Source organism: Xyrauchen texanus, chromosome 25 (assembly GCF_025860055.1).
Source record: "Xyrauchen texanus isolate HMW12.3.18 chromosome 25, RBS_HiC_50CHRs, whole genome shotgun sequence".
NCBI lineage: Eukaryota > Metazoa > Chordata > Actinopteri > Cypriniformes > Catostomidae > Xyrauchen > Xyrauchen texanus.
In genome coordinates this window covers 34,252,976-34,278,721 of record NC_068300.1, presented here as the reverse complement: position 1 = coordinate 34,278,721, position 25,746 = coordinate 34,252,976, and the positions used below count along the sequence as shown (strand labels likewise).

The window sequence follows — 25,746 nt, the reverse complement described above, 5'->3', positions numbered from 1 at the left end:
ACAGTACCGACAAATTAGGCAGAATGCAAATCCGACGCAATGACATCATTAATATGCTAATAACGCATGACGTCATCTGGCGACATTTAGCTACTTTTCGAGCAGGCTTTAGCTACTTTCCATTGAAAATAGTTGGCAACACTGAACACATATTGGTCGAACACTAGTGTTAATAGCAATATCAGTTTAATACATTTTGAATGTTCAAAAATCATTTTTATACAACGGTCAGTGAAGAATCCAAAAATGGGCAAATCCTGCAAATTATTTCTCATTTATTTCTCAAAGCTTACAGTATTTTCAAACCATTGCTCCTCGAAATTCTCCCTGTTGTCCTCACCAGCATTGGTTCCTTCTCTTTCCTGTCCAGTGGCGGTGAGGTATAGAGGTGACTCTGTACCTGTGTATTGTTATTGCAGTGGAGTGTGGTGTGAGCAGTTGGTCTTCAGCAGTTGGAAAGAGAAGGAAGAGGCCACGCTGGGTTTAACTGTGGCCACAGCTGCTATGAGTTAGGCCAGGGTCTGGGAGGAGCACTCTTCATTTACTCTACTTCTCTGTCCTCCCCTTTACCAGTCCCCCTCATTGAAACCAAAACATTTCTCTCAGCATCCTGAAATTCAAACTGGAGTGTGTCCGTTAAATCAACCGTCAAGATTGGAGGCCAGCCACAAGAAACGTGAACTTATCATGTAGCTCATTGGTTTAGATGTCTTAGTTTCCATCAGGTTGTGTTCTGATACTGAAGGTGGAATGAAATAAGATACTGAACTAAAGGACAAACCGCCTTCCCGGGATGACAGTCCTTGTGCTTCTTTTCAAAAAGAGAAAGAGAGAAAGATTGAGAGACTGTGGCCCCAAAAAGCATTTGGCCTCACTTAAGACTGAATAAATGTCTTTACATCTGATTGTAAAATATCAAATCAAGTGACATATGCAAACAAACGATGCTAGCTTTTCTTAGATATTCAGTAGCTTCACTCTTCCAAGCCATTAATGCAGTTGCTTTACTTAAAGATTAATTTTAATTAATGCATGAGGTCAGTTCTCCTTATTTTCAAACAGGTGTCCAAGCAGAGTATAACCACCGGTGTAGTTCATCACATGAACGATCAGCATGGATCACTATATATATTTGCAACCAGAAAGTGTTTTGTATTGTTTAACCATTTGAAACCTACCAGACTTCTTTTTTGTAACATGTTTTGCTTGAAAAGTGTGCTTGTGCTACTTTTCTTTAAATAAATACCATTTGGTTAGATATTATTTAGTTATCTAATGCAATGACAATCATAACATTTCTAGTGTGTCTTAAATGTCCGAGTACTTTACGGGCCACTGTCCTTCATAAAAGAGAAATAACTATACGGAATAGCAGACAGAACAGTCTATTTGTGTGTCAGGATGATTCAAATATAAGGAATAGCCTTGATTCTTAAACACTTTTTACAGTGGAAAATATGTCCTCACAGATTGCATAGTTTAGTTTATAAGGCCCAGATTAACCCTGTCCAAAACTGCAAGGGATTTTCAATAGAGAATCCCCACTAAGCAGTTCCATTAAGCTTAATCTGTGCCTGGGAAAATGGCCACTAAAATCCCAAACAGCAATTAATTTTAGATAAAAACAAGTCTTATCCTAAAGTGTAAACTTTAAACACCCTTTTGAAGAGAGGGCAAGTTATAGGCAGAGTACCAGAAAATGATTACAGGTGGCGTGGAGCTCTAGAACAACACTAATGAATTACACACAGAACGTAATTCTGGTTTGGGTCGCTTGCTCAATACTTTAAATATCCGTAGCCCTCTGAGCTGTTCGAACTGTTGCTTTAAACGTTTGAGACTGGTTGCGTGTTTTGGGTTCACAGACTTTGTAATCTGTGACACAGTGCTCAAGTAATGAGTAATGGTCCATTGCAGAACAGTTTTGAGGGGTTTGCAGGAAATCCAGTAAGAAGATTTCAGCCAGCTTGACCTAACTGACTAATGTTTATAGTAACGAGTGGGTCAGCGGTATACTTAAGAATAAGGATGGATAAGGATAGCGTTCCTGTAGTTGACTGTTAAAGCACCTGATAACACCAAGGTTATGGGTTTGATCCACAAGGAACACAAACTGATCAAATGTATAGCTTGAATGTAAAACGTCTGCTAAATGTGTAAATGTAAATGGTTGACAATATGTCCAACAACTGACTATTTTTGTTTTGTTTTATTATTTATATTTAACCTTTCATAGAGGACACAGACTGATCGCACAGTAAAATTAGCAACCGTAGGTCGAACGTTCTGCTGTCGAAATCATTGGGTGGTTTCTCAGTATGGGAAGGCTGCATCCAAGTTACGCTGTGACTACCTGGTATTACAATGTGTCTCTGGTGATCCGATCACATGATATCAGGTGAGACACAATGCTGTTTACACCTGGTCGCTAAATGTGTTTCCTGTGACCAGGATTTGGAGGGGAGGGTCTCTTTTTCATGGCGACATACATCAACCACTTTGTCAGTGTGTTACTGCATGATAGTAAAGACAAAGAAAGCAAAAATTAAATCTAAGATCAAACGCCACATGTCAAGCAGAATTATCTGTTATTTAAGTGGATTACCTGTATTAAAGGAGCTTCAGGTGTTCATGCTTGTCATTTGTGTTGATATCAAACACACTAAAGAAGATCCATGAAGCTCTCGTGATGTGTATGTATCTGCTTTTTAAACTTTTCTGATCAGATGGTTATTTCCCTTTAAAGCCGTTTGTAATCAACAAAGTTTAAACCCTTGTTTAAGTGCAGTGGTTGATTGACAGGTGAGGGGTGACACATTAGTGTTTACGCCTCAAATGTGATGTATACACATGCATTTTTGACCACTTTCATATGTGGTATCACAAAACGCTTTAGACCCCGTTTACACCTGTATTTAGGGCTGACCACATGTGATCGGATCACCCTAAATGCATCTTAATACCAGATGGAAACAGGGTCTTAGACCAGTCTTTCTGATGCTGTGGGCTAGGCTCTTCCTCAGCATTCAGTGCTAGAATAATGGTACTTTTCCACTGCACATTACAGTTTGGTTCGACTCGACTCTAGTACCGATCATCATAGTTGCGCCGCCTCTACTGCCGTGACATCATCTTTAACACGACACAAACATAAACCATAAACAATAACACGACAACTAGCTATTAGCTACTAGCTCATTGTGCTGCATAAAGCAGTTGTTGCATGGTGATTTTACACAAGTGTAACAGTTAAATTGGCCTGGTTATTTTAGAAGCTTCCAGTAGCTGGTAAACTAAATAAAGTGAAGCTTTCATGCAGAGTATAGAGTTAACGTACCATCCTCCATCGTGGACTTCAACAACGTTGTGGCTGAGTCAGGGCACTCTCCCTCCCATTGCTCGCCGGTCTAGATAGCATCTGCTCACATAAAAAGTGAGTCGAGTCGAGTTGTACCACGCAGTGGAAAAGCCCCATAATATTGGTCTGGTAAGTGCGCATATGCAAGGGATTGTGGGCGATTGAAGGCCACAAAGTATGCACTTGATGCGTCCTCCAAAATATGGTGAATGAAGGCTGTGAAACGAGTCTTCGATGGTGCTTGATGACATGGCAGCAGAAATATCCATCTTAAATAGGCTGCAGCCATTTCGATTGAGAAGCACTCAGTCTGTGCTTACCGAAATTCAAATACTGAATTGGCCAGACTGATCACATGGTGAATTCAGCATCTGTAGGTTGAAGGTTCTGCCACCAAATACAGGGTACGTGAACTTTCAGATGCAACATGTCAATCTCCTCAGTTTTATTTGTGTTTATGAGAACTATGGTAGTATTGTGCTATAAAAGTTATTTAGCCCCTTTAGATGTTAAATATCTGTCAGTTGGCCTATTGATGATCTTTGCTTAGTGTCCTGAAACATGTTCCTTAAACTTGCCAGATACCACCCAATTATGTATTAAGGTAGCCTAGATGACTTGTCAATCAGCCCATCGACTAGTCAGGTTTGAAAATATGTAGTTTTTAACATTGCCACGTAACAAAGCTTAAAGAGAAGATACTGTAGCTAGTGCTGCTTTGGTACATAAAGGGATTATCTCTAGTTTTATAACTTCCCCCTCTTTCAGAGCACCTCTCCAAATGTACTCAACTCTACCACAATCTGGACAGATGGAATACAATGTAATAATTGGGAAATGATTCTAATTTGAGAGTATATAATCCTAACTAATCCCTTTTGTATAGTCTTATTTGCTTTGGTAGGCTTGCAAAACCAGGCCTGTTATTCTATCTTTTATTCTGTTGTTTTTCATTTTAAAATGTGCAATAAAAATACAGCCGACAATGAAAATATGTAAAGGAGGAAATAGATTTCTGTTTTCACATGAACAACTGGCCAATCAGATAAATGACTGGACCCATTGAGAATAGCAAACAACAAAGCACCGTTGAGCTATGGACAGCTTTTGGCAGACATAGACCTACCTCTGTTAGCACGTTTCCACCAAAATGGTGATGGCTCGCGTGCCGATGGTTCACAGCCGGGGCAATTTTTTGTAAGCCAGCCAGGCTTTTCAACTGACTTCAGAACCAAACAATCATGTAAATAGTTATGCGGCTTCTTTACCTGCCCATAAACAAACATGACACATCACAACAATGTTTGTGTACAGCTTTTACTCTTGTTTTTGAGAACATATTTAAATATACGGAGTAATTCAAATCAGTGTTATTACATTGCTGAACAAGTTTGTCAAGGTCAACATCAGGTAATGTAATTACATTATTCTATTTGAACTATGGCTTGACTTGATAAATTCTGTAAACTGTAACAGTGGAATCATTATTTACATTGGTGTAGCAAATGGATATATTTGGAGTTTTGCCATAGCATATAATATTATGTTTACATCTTGATTGAGAATCCCTAAAGGCGGGGTGCACACTGTACGATTTTGGCCATCTGAGACAAATTTCCCAAAATGTCTCTCGTCACAAGGCAAAATCATCAGTCTTACAACATTCAGTGTGACATGTTCACAGACGGCCGATTAACAGCCTTTGTGATGATCTTCAGCCTCCAACGAAATTTGGGCAGTGCTTGAAATTTAGCATCGCAGCCGTATAGTGTGACTGCTATTACTGCGACCAGATGAGATATTCCGCTCCGCTCTCGAACCCGAAAGAAACCTGCTCCGTGTATGCACCATAGCAACATTTATGCACAGTTATCACTCTTCTCAAGAACTTTCAATGTCCGTGTCATTTAAAGGTAATCTGTCTGAACAGATCCATCATTTTTGCTGTCAAACCCATTTTAAAATGTTGAGCTTTGCAAAAACACATTATTGATGTTGTCAAATCTGAATTACATGCATCCTTAATAAGAACTGTATCTGTGATAAGCTGTCTTGGTCCAGTGTTATCAGGGCAATCTGTTCTCCAAAGCTTAGCTGGTTAGGTGGTCTAACACCCCGTATTGTGGACCATCTGTGCTGCCAGTCGCAGCCATCTCCCCGCCCACTCTTCAACACTTGACACAAACACATGCATGAAGTGTATCAGTGTACCTGCCACAGTTGAGACTAATTATAATCAGAGTACTCATTGAGTTCAAAATCACCATTATGAGGGATGAAATAAGTGGGATGTTGTAAAGGGATATTGGAACAAAGACACAGGTGAGTAGAAATGGCTTTGACTAAAGGGAGAGAAAACAAGGAAATATGCTACAGATTTGTTCATCATTTAATTTTACATGGCTGTATTATTATATTATATAATATTATATATTAAATCAATTATAATTTATTCATTATAAAGCCAAAACATTAAAACCACCTGCCTAATATTGTGTAGGTCCCCCTCATGCCACTAAAACAGCACAAACCCGCATCTCAGAATAACATTCTGATATGATATTCTTCTCACCACAATTGTTCAGAGCGGTTATCTGAGTTACGGTAGACTTTGTCAGTTCAAACAAGTCTGGCATATATATATATATACAGTATGTGTGTATTTAGATCAAAGGACTGGTCACCTTTTTTAAGCATCTTTTCCATTCATTATATTTAATTTCAAATGGTCATGTGGTGTGAGAAAAAATAATGCATGTATAATAAATATAAAATAATTTGCAAAATGGTGGCATCTAGTCATGTCATACTGCAGGACAAGTCAACTTAACAAAATAATTTTACCCATAAGCTGCATCAAACTACTACAGTATATATACATTCTGTACTACTACAGTACATGGATAATATATCAGTATAATATATCTAACATACAGATTGTGATCTTAATAAAAAAATGTAAATAATAATATTGGCGGACAGCCAAGTGTAAAGAACACCTGAGCCAAATTTGGCAGTAAATGTTGGCTTTAACCGTGGCTTTGTTCTCGCCTGTGGTACAACTGTACCATTGTTTCAACAATAGTGCATTTAATGCTATAGCTTATTATGCAGAATCATTTTCGTTTGCTTTTTGAGATCAGATAGTGTCATTTTGATTATGTGCAAGTTCAAATGATTGATAATGAGCAGCACTCTAATGGCTTATATGGTAATTTATAGTATTGGACACGCTCTGGGCCATCACTCTCTATATGGGTTGTGTGCGAGCAGTTGGCGTTGATGAAAGTGGCTTTGCCACCTGTCATTTGCCACTCTGGAATTCTGCTAAGCTGGACAAATTGGAATGGGAAAAGCACGATGAATGCAGAACATGTAGTGGCAATTCATATATGCCTCTGTATGTGTTGATGAAATAGGCTACATGCTACAGGCTAAATATCCATAATGTTGCTTCTTATATGTTTAAACAAAAGAAACATGATGCCAGGTTAGGGCCAGGTTATGATGTGGTTGTTTCAGTGAATCTGCTTTTAATGTCAAATTTGCTTTTAAAACACTATCGGTTAGGTTTAGGTTAGAGAGTTAAGTTTTATTCTCTAAATCATCCATATAATATTCACCTTAAAAACCTTGTCTGATTACAATATCCTTTCCTTTGATTTTGGCACCCCCGCTGGACATATTCGTGGGAAACGGCAGCCAAATGTGTAATGATGGTTTGCAAAAAGGTGTAAATTTGATGAGATCAGACTGGTCATTTCAACCGAACAGCTATTTGCTGCAAAGTAGATTGAAAAAGTTGAAGGCAGGTAGAGGTAAAAATAATATTGTATTATTTGTGATGACACAAACCAATCATTTAACCGATTAATTGAAACGAACAGTTCAAAAGAACTGATTCTTGGAAATAATTACAATTTCAACTCTGTCATCAACTTTAAATCGAGACACTTGCGAGTCATGATACAAAATGGGCATTGAAACTACAAATCTACTTTTTTTTACTCACTCTTTCTGCCCTTAAAACTCCTCAAAAATCTGTAGATTGTGGATGCCTTCTCTAGAAAATCACTATTGCTGTTATCTGCTTGCCTAGCATCCATGCAATTAAAGTTAATGTTTGGTTAAGGGTGGAGGGGTTGGGGAGGAGGACACTTTATCTTCAAATCACTCAGGTTTTTTTCGAGCTGGTGGGGTTCAGGCTCTCTGCAATTACAGTGCAGCCTTGACACAGCATTATTGTATTTTTTTAGAGCTCTGTTCTGGCAGAGGAGGACAGAAAGAGGAGTGGGCTTCAGTCAGTGATGGCTCTAACAGCAGTAGCATAATTACTGTAGCTCAGCAGTGTTTGTCTTTTTTATTCAATTTCTCACTCCCAAGGTGTCGAATACTGCCGCTTGTACAAGAGCCAAGCGCGTCAATCTACAGATTCCAAAAGCACACTCTGGCATCTGTATCTGACACATGCAGAGGGCAGTCTAAAAGGGAGGCGACACTGCAAATATTCAGATAGTATTACGTGTGTTTAACCGCAATATGTTTTACTATACTTATAAATATATTATTGTGGTTATATTACATGATCATGTTGATTATTTTAGATCTTCTAACCCAACCCCATTCCTGAACGTAGCCAATTATCAACTATATAAATCATGAATGAAGTTTCATGTTTAACATAGTTGATAACTGGCAAGTTTAGGAATGGGGTTGGGTAAATTTACCAAAAATAATTTACATTTACATTGCACCATTTTTTAGATATTTTCAAACACCCGACTCCATGATCATGCTTAAACCTAACCAATTTCCAACATGATTAAAGACATAACGAGCAGATAAAAGTACAGTCACAATAATATTTTTTTTAATAAAAATTATACAAAAGTAATATAATAATTCCATTGTGTGAGGAACAGAGTGAAACCAGAAATTTTAATAATTGAAGTTCTAGTCCATCTGGCAACATGTCGTGGTGCCATTTCCCCCTTTTATCACCACATAATTAAATGTTGTTTTTTTCTTTAGGTATGTCAATCTAATAAATTGGCAAAAAAATCAGCGTGAAATGGTGTTCGCAACCCATTTTACTTCCGTAATGTGACATATTTCTGAGTGAAACAGGATGTTCATGAGATATACATGTAGAAAATGTATTTGTCTATCCTGAATATGCATATTTTTAAATGTAATGTGTGTGGAATGTGATTTGTAATCCATATTACATGTCATGTCACACGTCGGTGAAAGGGGACGTTTTTGAGGTGGAGCAAATTATTACACTATTACAAAAAAATGTGTATTAAGAAAGGAAATAGGAATATTTTTATGTTGCCTTTGAAGCAAAACATGAATGCTTTTTTTATCCTTTAATCTAAGAACCCAAGGAGGGGTTCACTAAACAGTTGCACCACTTTTGTGCATGGTATTTTAGCACAAAAACCTGCGTCTTATTCAATAACAGTTCACGCACTCTATTTTAAGTAGGCGCAATGAGCGCTGAAGTTGCACTGCATCTTAAAATTACTGGTGGTGGTGGGGTGGTGGAGGTTTCCGGTTAGCACACTGAAACAGCAATTTGATAGATTGTGAGCAGACTTATAAAGCAATGGCTTACATGCGATTGGCTAGGAGTTACCCAGCTAAAGATGTGATGATGTACAGCTGCTAGTCTTCCCGCTAGAACTACGCTGCACATCCATTTATTTTATTTAAGGAGAAGAGTGTTATAACCTGGCATATATCCAGATGTGCTTTGTAGTCAGTTGCACATTTGGCATGTTAAAGAGGTGATTCAGGTGTCTGGTTTACAGTGATGCTGTACAGTACCGACATGCCCTCAACTATATAGCGCTCAGAATCTGCCCGCTAGCTCAGAATTATGCGTTCAAATTGTGTTCAGCAGCGATTTTGTGGGTGTGTATGCACTGTTGCCTTATCTGCATAATTTAGTGAATGGGGTGCTAAACCAAAGCAGAGAGTGCATGCTACTAAATAGTTCATTTACCGGGTGCAACTAATTCTTAGTGAATTCCCCCCAGAATGTTACTTAACAGTATTATGTTTTATCAACATTGGTTAAGCCTTTCGGATAGATTTGGCTACTCAATTTTTATTTCTCCAGAACTAAAGCCTTATGAATGCACACAAAGTCAATCTAGTAAAAAATCCTGTATCCATACCCACTGGCACTATCAATAGGGCTGGCCAGGGGAGCACGCTCATCACCAAAAGGTTGCTGTGCTTATCTGCATTTTCCACTTTCCAAAGAACAACATCAAACACGCAGGTTTAGTCTGAATTTATCGGAAGCTGCATGGTGTCCTTGGCATGCCTTTGAATTGAGGACTGTGTCCATGGGAGGCTGTAGGTAAAGCCGAGGTTTTCAAGGTCTCCTCGCTGTCCTTTTTCACATCACTGATTTTGTGTGGTAGGAATTCTGCAGGGGAGCTCTACTCATCATGTTGTGCTCTTAAAAGGCTTTTTTTTTTTTTTACACTGCACCCGTTTGAAGATTCCATATAAAGGTATGAAGACACCATTTGCTATCATAATTAATTTAAAATAGAGATCACCTATAAATAAATTTAACAAATAAAATATGTTTTTTTCTTCTGTGGAACACAAAATGAGATTAGGCAGAATGTTACATAATGAAAGCTTTAGTCACCATTCACTTTTATTTTATTTATTTTTTGCCATACAATGAAAGTGAATGGTGACTTGAGCTTTAGCCCTTAATCTGCTTTCTTTTGCCCATCTGAACAAAGCTAAAGTGGTATTTTTAGGTAAAACAAAATTATATCACACAGATTAGATGTTCCTTGTGATTCTCCATTTGATTAAATTCTGCATCTTCATAGCCTCCAAGCTGTCATAGCTGTTGAGTTCCCAGCAACGAGCAGGCCTGGAGAAAGATAGCAGCGTTTTAAGTTGCACAAATGGTGCTCTTGCAATGTATCAAAGAAAAAAGAAACAGCTGCCAACTGAGACAAATATTCCCAGCTGTGCAAGGCAAACACGAGACTAGTTCTCCATTTAAAACCTTTAGTGGAGTGCTCTCGTCTAATGTCTGAAGAGGAGAACTTGCAGTGAAATCACAGAGATTGAAGCTTGACGTTATAAACAGCCTGAGGAAATGACATGCTTTATTACATTTCATTGCAGTTTCCCAGTGAAATGTCCAGCAGGGGGCGCCAAAAGCGAATTAAATGGTGTCGTAACCAGACAAGGTTTTTAATGTGAATATTATATGGATAAAACTATAAAACTTTAACCTAAATCGAACCAATAGTGTTCTAAAAGCAAACGAGAGGTGAACAAAACCAGCATACCCTAAACCTAACCGATAGTGTTCAAAAAGATAAATGAGAGGTGAACAAAACAGACATCCTTACCCTGAACCAACACCTAAGCCTAACTGATAGTGTCCTGAAAACAAATGCAACGTGAAAAGCAAATTTTTTTAAGCAACCACGTAACTTTGGCTGGGCTCGAGCCTCGGTCTTACAAGTCCAAAACCCACCACTATCAGTTGAACTACTGCCCAAGTAAATCACTTTGGAATAAGTGTGGAAATCTAGGTGGGTCTGAAATCTAGGTGGGTTTCTTATTTTTTACAGTAAATGTGTTTTGATATAATAACATTGCAGTGTGTGTTTATAAAGCCATAATTAGCTATTGTACTCATGATTTGTGTGAAAGTGGATAAAATGTACAGTTGTTACAGCGCCTCTAGTGTTCATTTCATCACAAAACTGAGGCAAAACGGCACACGTAGAACTCAGTTTACAAAAATTTTATTATAGTAACGTTCATTTTGAGACCATGTTGGTTTTAAACTGCATTGAAACTCGAAGCCTATTGCATCTCATGGCTGGAGGCCATACAAAACAGCTGAACATGATTAGATGTCTTATAATGACAGACTACCCACAATAGACCTTTATTTAATCCCATCTTTAGGTGTCACTTGGACATCTGAGGAATGTAAAGCATGAAAAGTTGAGAAGTGGAGGAAAAGTATGTAGGGTCTATTGTGTATCGTGGATGAGGTTCAGAGGCCATTATGATATTCCAAAGCCATTGTTAATGGCATTACAGGATTTTGGGCTGTAAGTAGGTTTCTGATGTGAAATCTTTAAGTTGACCTAGGTTTTTAAGTACACTATTTCATTACATTTTATTTAGTTTAAACAGCTCTATGTTGTATTTAAGAGATAATCAGAGGCCAAGCACCAAATGTGGACACCTATTGTTTCTGTTAGTTTTCTTATTCTGCTTCCGCTCTTGAATTCAATGGCAGCCCATAGAAGCCTGTGCAGTAAAATGCAGACATTTTGCTAGCCCCTCTCACACAATTTGGGATCTTTTACTCAAACCCTCTAGCGTTGTAGTTGCACCAAGTAGGGGGTCCTCTCATGCAAAAAAAGTACTATGGTGGAGTGAGGTACTTAAATAAGTCCCATGGTTCTAAATCATTAACATATTCATACACCATTGCATTTACATGGTACTCCAAGGTACTTGAATATCATAGTATTAACATGGTATTACCATGTCCAAATACATGGTAATACCATGTTACTTTCTAGTACTTTTTTAGTGAAAATCAAGGTTGTCTTTCTTTTGAAAGCAAATATATTAAAATACTTGATTTGTTTTCCAGTCTTTGGAGGACCTTAGAGGAGGACACAAATTTGCGTAGTCTTGCACACTTGTCTGGCATACACACTTACATTTTGCATCCTACTTTTCCATTTGACATAAACAACATCATAAAACACTTCAGCTCAGATCAGCTACTTGTCTTTCTATAAAACTCTAAACATCACAGGGATCATCAGTGAGTCTGTTTCCAATGGAATGCTACAAAATGAAGAATGTCATCCCTGAGACAGCTGTTTCATTTCATATGTCATCACAGCTGACCAGAACACCCCTGTCACAGCCTTGCAAAAATTAAGAGCCCTCCTGAGTGTGTTTGTCCTGATACAAGGGCAACGGTTACTGTGACGAGGATAAGGGCGTGGCCGGGATGTGAGGATGAACGGCCGTCACTGAATCAGATGATCAGTGGGAGAGCGAGATGAAGGGAAGCCGGAGCTGCCAGTTCGATCGAGAGAGAGAGACACATGTTTGTCTGTGTGTCTTTATGTTTTATGATGTTTTAAGTTAATTTATATCATTAAAATTTATGTAAACTTTACACTGGCTGATGAAATGGCTAGAAGGGCAGAATCTCCACGTCAGTCCGGTGGCGCCCGGCTGAATCGGGTGGGAGAGGAGTGTAACGAGGAGGAGGGTGTGGCCGGGCCTTCGAGAGTTTGAGAGAGAGAGATGCACGTTGCTGTGCTGCATGTGTGTCTGTGTATCGTTATGTTTTATGTTATTTTAAGTTAATTTATTTAATTAAACTTTACTTTGACTGTTCAGCTGGTTCCCGCCAACTCCTTGCCCGTCCTTTACCTGTTACAGTTATATAACACACATTTTATCTACTAGGAAACCAGTCAGGTTCCTTTGTGATTCAAGTTTTTCAATTGTTGGTTTTGAGAAAAAGGATTTCAACATTCAACAGTTTTTGCCAGCATATATTTTCAGTGCTTTGTGGCTGTAGGTATTAGCAGGATATGGGCTTTATCACTTTCTCAGGGGTTATCAGGTCCTTTGTGATTAGATGTGGTCTTATCTCAAAGTCACCTTCCAACCTGGAGCATTTGCCTCTTAAGGAGTCTGATATACCAAGACCAGACAAATAATACATATCCTTGTTAATCTTCAATGAGATTCTGTAGAAAAACAAACAAAGAGTTTTATTTGAGCTACTCCAGAATCATGTCATTGAATGCAGGAATAATAGGCATGAATTGTCTCTATTCTGTGCTCATAGCAGGTGGTATCATTGACACATCTGGGTCAGATTCACCTCTATTCATACCAATACTAATTAAAGAACGGTTAATTATTAAATGTGCCATATTCTACACTTTTGTAACTGTTTAAAGAGGCCCTATTATGGTTTTGGGGATTTTACCTTTCCTTTAGTGTGTTATAGCTGTTTGTGCATGTAAAAGTTCTGCAAAGTTACAAAGAACAAAGTCCACACCAAAGGGAATTATTCTCCCACAGAAAACACTGCTCCTGAACTACATGAAACACCTGGTTTGTAGTCCAGCCATTTCTTCTGTAAAGTATCTATGTCATTATGTAACATATTTGTATAATGCCCTCCTAAGGGCTACTTTGGCCCACCCTCAAACAAAGGTAGTTATAGTGTTGTCACCATGTTGAGAAGATGCTGTTTTCTTCACTGCAAAAGCAAAACATATTTGTTTGGACTTCCAAAGGCAGACGAATTGAAGAATCAGTGGTTCAAATTTATTTTTGCCACTATTCCTCAGCATTACAACCACAACGAAAGCTGGATTTTCAAGTCGGTTACTCCTGAAAGAGGGTGCAGTTCCCACTTTGTTGGGACAGTCTGGCGCTTCAGGATCACAACCTGTAAGTAGGCTTGATTATTTGTGGATCTATCTGCTACCGAGAGTTCAAATGTGGAGTTTTGTGTTGTAGCTACGGTGTACACCCAGTGCTCAGATGTAGGCCTCTGCTAACTTGCTAGCTAATTTTATTGTGTTGAAATATATTTGCTGATCAACTGCGGGCCCACTTTTACTTAGAGTTGTGTAGATTTATGTAGATTGTTTGTTGTTCTTACTATCATGAATATTGAAAAAGTGGGGAGATGGGTTTATTTTTACAAATGGTAATTTTATGTCTGCAGTCCATGGTTGTGCTCGACTAACTTGTTATGTAACATTATTGTTTAGGTAAATGTTTACTATTCAGCTGTGGGCCGCTTTTACCTAAAACTGTGTAACAAAATGGTCGATCTCAAGAGTCTTTATCAGTGGTAAAGTGTGGAGGTTTACTTATAATTACAATCTGGAATGTTACGGCCGCTATCCACGTTAGTCCATGGCTAACTTGCTCACTATCTCTCTAATACCCATGGTAATGTCCCAGCGGGAGTAAGCCTCTGTACTCTGTTCATAGTTCTGGCTAAAAAAGTTTGGCTACACCCATTCCAGCAAAAGATGACTAATTTAGATGCACTGTGTCTTTTACTTCAAGCTTTGTTAGGTTCACAATAATCAATGGTGTACTTGTAAGAAAGCTACAAAATTAAAACTTACCACTGTGAAATGTCTTGCTCAATTCATGCTTGCGAAAGTGGTTCGGGTCGATCAGCTTGTTCTTCCAAACTTTCATTATCAGACTCGGGCTCTAACTGGTATGGCAAAACCTGACGCCACTGTTACCGTAGTTACAATAGTGTTTACAGCTGCTCAGGGAGCCTGTAACTCGGTTATGGTAAGGGGTGTTTCCGACACACGGTCAGCTGACTAATCACAACAGACTGGGCCAGGTGACCAATCAGAGCAGACTGAGCTTTTTGGAAAGGGGGGCTTTAAAGAGACAGGAGCTACAACATAGCCATAGGGTGAAAAGGGGTACTGCAGCAATTTACAGTATGTGTTTTCTGAACATTAAAGCATGTAAACCTATTCTAGTAGACCCCCAAAATAAAAATTTTAACATTTAAATTAGCATAATATAGGCTTATTACGTTTTTTGCATCAAGAACAGTTGTTCACAATTTTGACATGACCATTGTTCAACTCTCTCTCTACCCTTAGAAATAAACAGATTATTTTTTTGTTACTGTACCTTTAAGATTTCTATATGTAAATGACCTCTGTTATGAATGGCTAACCTCTGCTTTCTGACAGTTCTCTCTGTTCATCAGAGTAGACATGTTGCTGAATATTAAATAGGATTTGATATGTCAATGTGCTTATGAATGTGACATCATAATCATGACGATATCTTAAATGTGAAGTTTGTAAGTTTTGTGCCACTAGTGGCACCAATCCGAAATGCAATGTTTTAACAACATTACAGCACTGGTTTAATCAATGTTGTGAGTATTGGATTGAATTATGTCATTGTCTGACCAATGGCAGGTGTGGTGTGTATTTGAAACTTGTGGTGTGTTATTTTTGCCATTCTTTTTGGTGCCTCTTGTTGGGAAATAAATGACACACTTTACACATATTTTATGACCCATTTTGGCAGCTTAGTTACCATAAATAAAGTGGGTGTATTCTCTTTTTGAACATGAACTTTTTTATTTCAAAAGATTAAAGAACATGGAAACACCTGTTTTCCAAGATGACCTTTTTAAGCAATTGATTATTATGTCTGATTATGTATGAAGATCAACAGCTCTGGTTCAGCACAGTGATGGTGTTTCTTATGTTTTATTTGCAGTTGGGATGAAAGCAGCTCTATCAGCAGCGGTTTGAGTGACGGTTCAGACAACCTCAGCTCAGAAGAGTTCAATGCAGTCTCCTCCCTCAACTCTCTGCCAACCACTCCCATTGGCTCCAGGAGAAATTCTGCCATTGTGGTAATTCACATCTATTTGGATTGACATATTGATCTCATGTTTTATGTTTCTTCTTCAAAGTTTGTTACATCAGTTTATGTTACTTTCTGACATTGCAAACAGACACATGACACTAGATCAGTCGAACTGGCAAACCAAAACAGAGCACACAGTACTTTATTGCTAATGGGATGAATGTGTTACAAACCACTAACTGTTTTAGAGTGAGGGAGTGCACACTGACTCAGTCAATACTCATCTGAAATCTATCACCTTAGAACACACGGCAGAGTTCATCCCACCCAAATGTGACTACCCTGGACAAGAAGTCTTTAGGGAGGCTCTGGTTTCATCTTCAAAGATGAACTCCCAAGTAGAGTTACTCAGTCCTCTGCGTGTGTGAACGTGTGTGTGTGTGTGTGTGTGTGTGTGTGTGTGTGTTGTGTTGGTTATGACTTGTTAAAGACCAGACCGCTTTCTGGTTTAGTCTTAGCCATTCTGACTACATTAAATCACTTTAACTTGGCTCTGTGAGAGACATTTCACCACATTATTTATGTACAGTGCATCTGTTCCACAATGTCTGCATAAAATGTAAATGTCCTTGTAGATTTTAGTCTGAACCTATAAGTAACCTTTTAAATTGAAAACAAGGCTGTGAGGGAATGAAGTACTATACCGTCAATATGTTGTACTGTTGTGTACCGGGCTGTCAATCATTCAGCTTGTAAAAACAATATGATTTTTCACAAATGTCCAGTAGACAAAAAGCTTTATTTTTGTTACAATATAATTAAGCATGATGTCTTAGAGTAAGGTCTATGGTATGTACAAATTGTCTTAATTGGTCCTCTGATGAAAACAGGCCGATAAGCACTCATATTGTAAGCATTGTGTTCCCCTGTCATCCCATTATAAACTTTAATTAACCTCTCTGCCAGGACCACATACTCAGTAATCTGCTTCATGAGGTTAAGGCACCAAGATCCACTCTCTGCTGGCAGTTTTCAATATCCTCTCCATTAAACTGGTCACAATGTTCCTCTAAACCCCCCACAGACTCGCATACCAACTCACTCCCCCTTCAACTGAGTGTGTATTGTACTCATGAGGAGGCTCAGGCAACAGTACTCGGCTTCTTTCTTAATCTGACCCCCACTCTGCGGGAAGGAAATTACATATCAACATCACAGTTATACAAACATCAATGTCCAGACAGGCTTTGTTGGTCAAATATGTGAGCTCACCTGCATCCCATTATTCCTTAGGAGTGAGCCAACACACCTTAAATGCAGTGGCGAATTCTCAGGGCCAATAAAGCCTTCTCTGCTGGCCTAACATGCCAAATAAATAAATATTTTTCATCCATTCATTCTCAATCACTACTTGAATGGAACGCAGCATAACCGTGTACCCTGACGAAACAAAATTTATTGCAAGCAACATTTAAATAGCAAATATTATGAGATAGATTTTCCAGGTATTATAGACCTCCTTGATAGATTTATATGAAAAATTATGATTTTGAATGTACAGTATAGTAATGCTGCAGTTAAAATTAGGCTTGCTTGAGCATTAAGTGTTGTTTCAAGTTCTGGCTTTCGTGCGTGCACCTGTTTTTAAAATGTCAATTGGTATTACTAGTTAGCTGTGACATAATGTTTGATACCCAAAAGCATAGGGTGTCTTATTAATTGTTTCCTTAATGGCAATAATAACACTGAGGGCCTAGACATTAAATGCACGACCAGCCACTGATTGAATTACATCAACCTTTCACAAAGGGTTATTTACATTTAAATAAACCAGGTATGCCCCTCCATATTAAAAATATTTAGTTTTACTGTAAATATCGAGTCCAGGTAGAGTCGCCAATAACGGCTTACAAGTCCGAGTTACAAGTCCTTGTCTATGTCATAAAATAAACAAAAAATCACAATCAAAGCCATTATAAGTTTATTGGCGTACACACACACAAATGTTTGTCTACTTATCATTATGAGGACTTTCCATAGATATAATGATTTTTATACTGAACAAACTATAGATTCTATCCAATAGCCTTCTTGCCATTTATTTTAAGTTTTTATTTTTTTCAGGTATTGTCCTTTTAGTGTTATTTTATCAAAACTCATTATAATTCAGGCATTGCAGCAATTCACATAATGTTTCATGGATGGCTGGATGGATGGATGTTTGTCCTTTTAACAATGAGATTACTTTACTGTTTTATCGTACATTTGTGATAAACTGGCATCACACGAGCCAGTCTCTGTGTGAAGCTGCACCTGTCATAAAAGCATGAACACACATCGACACGATCTTATGTTTCCATAATAATTATAACTCGTAATAATGATTTACGAGTTTGTTCCACATATTTTAAAATTTTCTACATATTTGCCACCACGTAGATTCAGAAACATCCTTAATACGTTCCTGATAAACTTGTGCAGGTAAGTTTTCTACTGAGGTGAAATTTTTGAGAGGACTTGAGTCGCAACTTGTTCTTTGTTAACAGTTTCTGTCCTTTGATTTGCTCATGTCTCTTACATTGTGAGTGGGCATCAGAGTATCATTCTTACAGTACAATTTTAACCATGTATTATGCACCACCTACCAAATGGCGAGTTGATTCCTCAAACTCCGGTATTCTCCCTCGCTATACAGAGGCAGAATATTTGTCTGAATATACAGAGTGAAAGTTATTTTGCATTATAAAAAAATTTGGAATACACATGACATGTTTTGAGCATGCACACGCACTCTCTTAACGAGAGCAGGGAGATTTGAGAGTGAGTGCAGAGTTTTGCTCTCGTGCAACTGGTACATGGCATACATGTGATCTCATGCCATAAAGGGGGCAGAACACAAAATGTTATGGTTGTAAAAAGTCCTTTCCTCCATGTCAGAATGCACCCAATGCTCGAGTCCAAGTCTGAGTCATTAGTGTTCAAGTCCGAGATGTGTCACGAGTCATCAATATCGCGACTTGAGTCAGACTCGAGTCCGAGTCCTGGACTCAAGTACTACAACACTGGTCGGGACTAAACAATCATAGAACGTAAACAAACATAGAGTGTAGGAACTAAACAAATGTAGAGTGTAGAGACTAACACATACAGGGAAGGGACTAAACAAATGTAGAGTGTAGGGACTAACACATACATGAAGAGTGTATGGAGAGAACAAACGTAGAGCATAGGGACTAAACAAACATAGAGTGTAGAGCCTGATCAAATGTAGGGACTAAGCAAACATAGAGTGTAGGGACTAAACAAACATAGAGTGCAGGGACTAAACAAACATAGAGTGCAGGGACTAAACGAACATAGATTGCAGGGACTAAACAAACATAGAGTGCAGGTACTAAACAAACATAGAGTGCAGGGACTAAACAAACATAGAGTGCAGGGAATAAACAAACATAGAGTGTAGGGACTAAGCAAACATAGAGTGTAGAGCCTGATCAAATGTAGGGACTAAACAAACATAGAGTTTAGGGACTAAACAAACATAGAGTTTAGGGACTAAACAAACATAGAGTGCAGGGACTAAACAAACATAGAGTGCAGAGACTAAACAAACATAGAGTGTAGAGCCTGATCAAATGTAGGGACTAAGCAAACATAGAGTGTAGGGACTAAACAAACATAGAGTGCAGGGACTAAACAAACATAGAGTGCAGGGACTAAACGAACATAGAGTGCAGGGACTAAACAAACATAGAGTGCAGGTACTAAACAAACAGAGTGCAGGGACTAAACAAACATAGAGTGCAGGGAATAAACAAACATAGAGTGTAGGGACTAAGCAAACATAGAGTGTAGAGCCTGATCAAATGTAGGGACTAAACAAACATAGAGTTTAGGGACTAAACAAACATAGAGTTTAGGGACTAAACAAACATAGAGTGCAGGGACTAAACAAACATAGAGTGCAGGGACTAAACAAACATAGAGTTTAGGGACTAAACAAACATAGAGTGTAGGGACTAAACAAGCATAGAGTTTAGGGACTAAACAAACATAGAGTTTAGGGACTAAACAAACATAGAGTGCAGGGACTAAACAAACATAGAGTGCAGGGACTAAACAAACATAGAGTTTAGGGACTAAACAAACATAGAGTGTAGGGACTAAACAAACATAGAGTGCAGGGACTAAACGAACATAGAGTGTAGGGACTAAACAAACAGAGTGTAGGGACTAAATGAACAGAGTGCAGGGACTAAACGAACATAGAGTGTAGGGACTAAACAAACATAGAGTGTAGGGACTAAACGAACATAGAGTGTAGGGACTAAACAAACAGAGTGTAGGGACTAAACGAACAGAGTGCAGGGACTAAACGAACATAGAGTATAGGGACTAAACGAACATAGAGTTTAGGGACTAAACAAACATAGAGTGCAGGGACTAAACAAACATAGAGTGCAGGGACTAAACAAACATAGAGTGTAGGGACTAAACAAACATAGAGTGTAGGGACTAAACGAACATAGAGTGCAGGGACTAAACGAACATAGAGTGCAGGGACTAAACGAACATAGAGTGTAGGGACTAAACGAACATAGAGTGCAGGGACTAAACGAACATAGAGTGCAGGGACTAAACGAACATAGAGTGTAGGGACTAAACGAACATAGAGTGCAGGGACTAAACGAACATAGAGTGTAGGGACTAAACAAACAGAGTGTAGGGACTAAACGAACATAGAGTGCAGGGACTAAACGAACATAGAGTGTAGGGACTAAACAAACATAGAGTGTAGGGACTAAACGAACATAGAGTGTAGGGACTAAACAAACATAGAGTGCAGGGACTAAACGAACATAGAGTGTAGGGACTAAACAAACATAGAGTGCAGGGACTAAACAAACATAGAGTGTAGGGACTAAACGAACATAGAGTGTAGGGACTAAACAAACATAGAGTGCAGGGACTAAACAAACATAGAGTGTAGGGACTAAACGAACATAGAGTGTAGGGACTAAACAAACATAGAGTGCAGGGACTAAACGAACATAGAGTGTAGGGACTAAACAAACATAGAGTGTAGAGAATAAAGCCTGAACAAATGATCTAGGTTTCCCTAAGCAAAGTCACACTGCTCTAGGATGGAGCTCTCACAGCAGTTTGAAGGATGTGTTCTGTGGTGTGGTGATTTATCTTGCTCTCAGCATCTGTTAGTTTTACTCATCTCCACTGCTTGTGATGGAATGTGACCACAATGCATTTCACAAAGCAGAACTGGTCACAGAAACACAACTTCCATGTTTGGTGTTTTTTTATGTTGACTTGAAAAACTGTCTCTTTTTCCATTTAACAGATAGTGGTTCATGGTACTACATTGGACACTATTGTTTATCATCGGATAGCAATTAGTAGAACACCTGCATAGGCGCCACTGTAGTGGCAGCAGTTCAAGTAAAAAATACAATTAATTACAATTAGAGAAATAAACATTCTGCCATTTATTCACCCTCATTTGGGTATGATGTTCTTTTTTTGTGAAACATAACAATAGATGTTCATATGAAAGCAGACTGTGATGTCAAGTATTGTTTTCCAACAAAAAGCACCATAAATGCACCACTGACTGAAAAATTTATCTTTGCTGACAATATTTCATTTTGCTGTGGGCCTCAAATCTCAGTTATGTTTGCATATTGTATTTTAAGTGTGTTTTGATCAGTCATTTAACGTGTGAGAACAAATAGCTTAATCTAAATATCTTGAAATGGCAAGTTTTTTTTTATTAACGTGGTGGGAAGATTTTCAATGAATAATGACTTAAATCACAGTGACACAAAGCTATAATTTGGCTTCAGAAAACTTGAAGTGCAAGGAACATGTTACTAAAAGTAGTTTGAAAATGTTAACAACATAATTTTAGCACTCATCTTTAGCACTTTGTCTCAGGAGTTATTTATATATATATATATATATATATATATATATATATAATATAAATATTATAGTAAGTGGCTGTTTTTCAACATTAACTATTTTCCCTCAGCTGCGTACTGATGCCGAGAAACGCTCGCTGGTTGAAAGCGGCCTTTCCTGGTACAATGAGGAGGGGAAGTCTCAGTGCCAGACCAGGGGAGGATACGAAACGGGCAGCCTTAAGGCCGAGTCATCCAACAAGTGGAAAAAGAGTCGAGTGCAGGATGACACAGCCGTCAAAGGTGAACTGAAGAAACCGCAGACGCTTGGCCACCCACCCAGTGGACTGAAGAAGAGCCGTAACCCTCCTGTAGGCGTGACATCACCGATCACGCACACTACACAGAGCATGCTCAAAGTACCAGGAGGTCAGTGATGTCGCAACATTGAAAATATATAGATGATTTATGGCTATGTTCAGAATAGCATACTTCCATGCTAATCATAAAATGTCTGCAGTATACAATATGTATACTTCGCTTAGAATGCACATTTTCTGTATACAAAGCATACTCAAGTGACCTGCTACATACTGATATCTAGAGTGTGGGTTGGTCGATGGCCAATATAATGAAGAAATAGATGTGATATAGGCTAAACAATTTATTTATAGCACACATAGCCTATATGCTGAAATATTTACGTACAATTGTTTACAGAGTTTTTACGAAATTCCCTAGAAGTATATTTTATTTTATTAATTTAATTATTATAAATAAGGCTGATGATATATTTTGGAACTGACACAAGGGATAGCTAATGCTTCTTTTAATGAGCAAAGCCAACTTTATTATTTAACACATACCTACTTTTTTATATTTGGCAGGATAAAGTGTATACTGCACTGTATGCAAGCAATACACTAGTATTCAATTCAGAGCATGGTCTAATATTTTAGTGTTCCCGGATGGTATGAAAATACACCCTAAATCATCTTTCTTAGGGAACGAGTAGAAGTTTCAGTAGAACTGTACCTCCAAATCTTGCCAAACCATCTTAAATTATAATTAATAAGTATGCCCAAAATATACTGTTTTAATGTAATCATCTGAGAGCATTAAGTTACCATTAAATCAACAAATCAATGGATGATTATAGAGTAAAACCAATGCCAGCATCAATGCTTTTAACCTCAAAAAACAAAGACACTTTTCTTATCGGCCACATCTTTGAATGCAGCTCTCTGTCTCTGTGGCAAACTCAGTTGATAGCAGTTAGTGTTGGGTCATTAGATCCAATACAGAGCTTCAACAAAGCCTGATTCTGATGCTGGCATGGGGTGAATCACTTCTAGAGAATGATGCCCTGTTCGGCTCAGTGCTGGATTGGTGGGTTGACACCAGGCCTGGCCAGCTGTTGTCCCCCACCTGGTAAGAGGGGTGGGTAGGGGCATGATTACAGCCCTGAAATCTTAAATCATCCACCACCACCAACTATTCCTCTTCCCATCTTTGCTTCACCCCATTTGCTTGATTTACTCCCTGTCCAGTTGCTTTTGCAATTTACAACTAGAAAGTTCATGTTTTGAATCAAAAGAGCTCTAATTAGTATAAGAGGTCATTTGTTGTTTCCAAGCAAAGCGAGAGCCACAGTGTGGAACACAATAAGCATTTATGCAGCTCAGAGGTGTGTAGTAACTCACTACATTTACTCCATTACATTTACTCGATTAACATTTTGGAAACAAAATTACTTTAAGAGTAGGTTTAAAAATGGGTACATTTTACTCTCACTCAAATACATTTCAAATATATATTTTTTTACTTTTGCTTTGTTACAATGGACGGTGTTCCTGTTATTACATTACTGGGTTTAATTTTAATTCATGCGTAATTTAATGAGAGATTATTGAATGGGACTTTTATGACTCCAGAATTTCACACAGCTGTGTGCTTTCACCGAAAAAGCAGCATCATGCTCTTCTAACTAAGTGAAACACTTTCTTCGCTCCACACAGTGAAAAGTAGTAGTTTCATCATCAAAGCCATTATACACCAAGACAAGCAGATATTTCAAGATTAAAATTGCAGCTACAAATTAAGGCAGTACGCTGAGTTAAGTCGAGGCTATAATGATAAAGTGGGCCCTTGTGACATCAGTTTTTAAGTGTGCATTTCTAAATCATGGCAGCAATATATCAGAGCGCTTTGTCCAGCACGTCATTAGCAGTATTGACATATTTACACCGCGCCCTCGCTGGTATATTGGCAACTATTGCATCTACTTCAGGCTGATTAACTTTATATATCTATGTAAACAGCCACTTTAAGTGTAAATGCCTTTTGCTCTGCTGAACGTGTAATTGACAACTGCATTTAGGGAGCAGCGGTACTGTGTACAGAACAAATTATCTAAATTCTTTCGACACTGAAAACTGTAACTACACTGAATTAAGAGCTAAAAGCTATTAAATAGTGAAAGTAGGCATTTATAAAACATGATCTTGCTTTGGTTTTTATTTCAGCATTATATACAATGTCCCTGTGTGACATCGATCACATTTTCACTGTAATAATTACTAGAAATGTTTCAAAACCTTATTGACAAATTAATCCAGATCTGACAAGAGCCCTTAAAGGGATGTTCACCCAAAAATGAAAATTCTCACACATTTGGCATAAGGGTGAGTAAATGATTAATGACTTTATTTCATCTGCTGAACACAAATAAAGATTTTTAGTTCAAATTCTCAGCTCTTTTGATCCATATAATGCAAGTGAATGGGTGCCTACATTTTAAAGCTCAAAATCACATAAGTTAGCATTAAAGTAATCCATAAGACTCCAGCGGTTAAACCAATATCTCCAAAAGTGATATGATGCTTGGGTGAGAAACAGTGTGCTTCTCATTTCCTAAATTGTGCATCCTCGTTTCCTCACTCCTTCGTCCTCGAGAATGTGACCCAGAATCCGGTCAAAGCCTGCCATCGTCAAGGGTGTACAGATTCTCTAAATCGAGGACAGAGGGAGCATACCGAGGACGCTTGAGCGAGGAAACACCTGAGCTTCCTATGCGGAAGACTTTTTGGTCAAAGCACATGATGCATGCATAAATTATCCTCCCCCTTCACATCTGACACCACAGTTTTAATTCATATTTCACATTAGCAGTTTAAATAAACCATAATTGTTGGATTCTTTAACTGTGCATCTTGAATTATTACGTTTTATAATGGAAATATCAATAAATAAAGTTTCAACAATTAACATCAAGTGCTCCGTGTAATGCAGCTGCACAGAGATGCACTCTAAAGTGACGCGTGAGTGAGCAGGACATTCCATTTTACAAATACGTCTTGCTTTGATTCCTCAGTCCTCACATTTCCTAAGAGGGTGGAGCAAGGAAATGAGAAAAGGAAGCAAGGAAAGGAAACGAGGAGTCACAATTTCAGAAACGTGAATCACCCACAGATCACTTTCACATTCTTCTTCTTTTGTATTTGGTGATTCACATTCATCTCTGCATATTGCCCCCTGCTGGGCTGGGAGCAGAACTTCTAACAAAAAAAATTACTTAAATATGTATCTGTTTCTCACCCACACTTATCATATAATTTCTGAAGACATGGATTTAATTACTGGAGTTGTATGGGTTACTTTTATGATTCCTTTATGTACTTTTTGGTGCGTCTAAATTTTGGCACCCATTCACTTGCATTGTATGGATCTACAGAGCTGAAATATTCGTCTAAAAATCATAATTTGTGTTCTGCAGAAGTAAGGAAGTTATACATATCTGGGATGGCATGAGGGTGAGTAAATAATGAGAAAATTTGCATTTTTGGGTGAATTATTGCTTTAAAGTGATAGCTCAGTCATAATTTAAAATTCCATCACCATTTCCCTACCCTGATGTTGTTTCAATCCCGTGTGACCTTTTGTATTATATATACTTTAAATATATATATATATATATATATATATATATATATATATATATATATATATATATATATATAAACACATTCAGTGAAAGTAAAT

General features: G+C 38.1%; 1 protein-coding gene across 2 annotated transcripts in view; it reads left to right on the top strand.

The window, feature by feature from the left end:
- LOC127618450 (neuron navigator 1-like) overlaps positions 1-25,746 on the top strand; it is a 133,253-nt gene that overhangs the window by 72,980 nt on the left and 34,527 nt on the right. For both annotated transcript variants that reach the window (XM_052090897.1, XM_052090898.1), the window contains 2 exons: positions 15,698-15,836; positions 21,837-22,134. In XM_052090897.1, the coding sequence (XP_051946857.1) occupies positions 15,698-15,836; positions 21,837-22,134 (437 nt within the window). The remainder of the gene's footprint in view (positions 1-15,697; positions 15,837-21,836; positions 22,135-25,746) is intronic.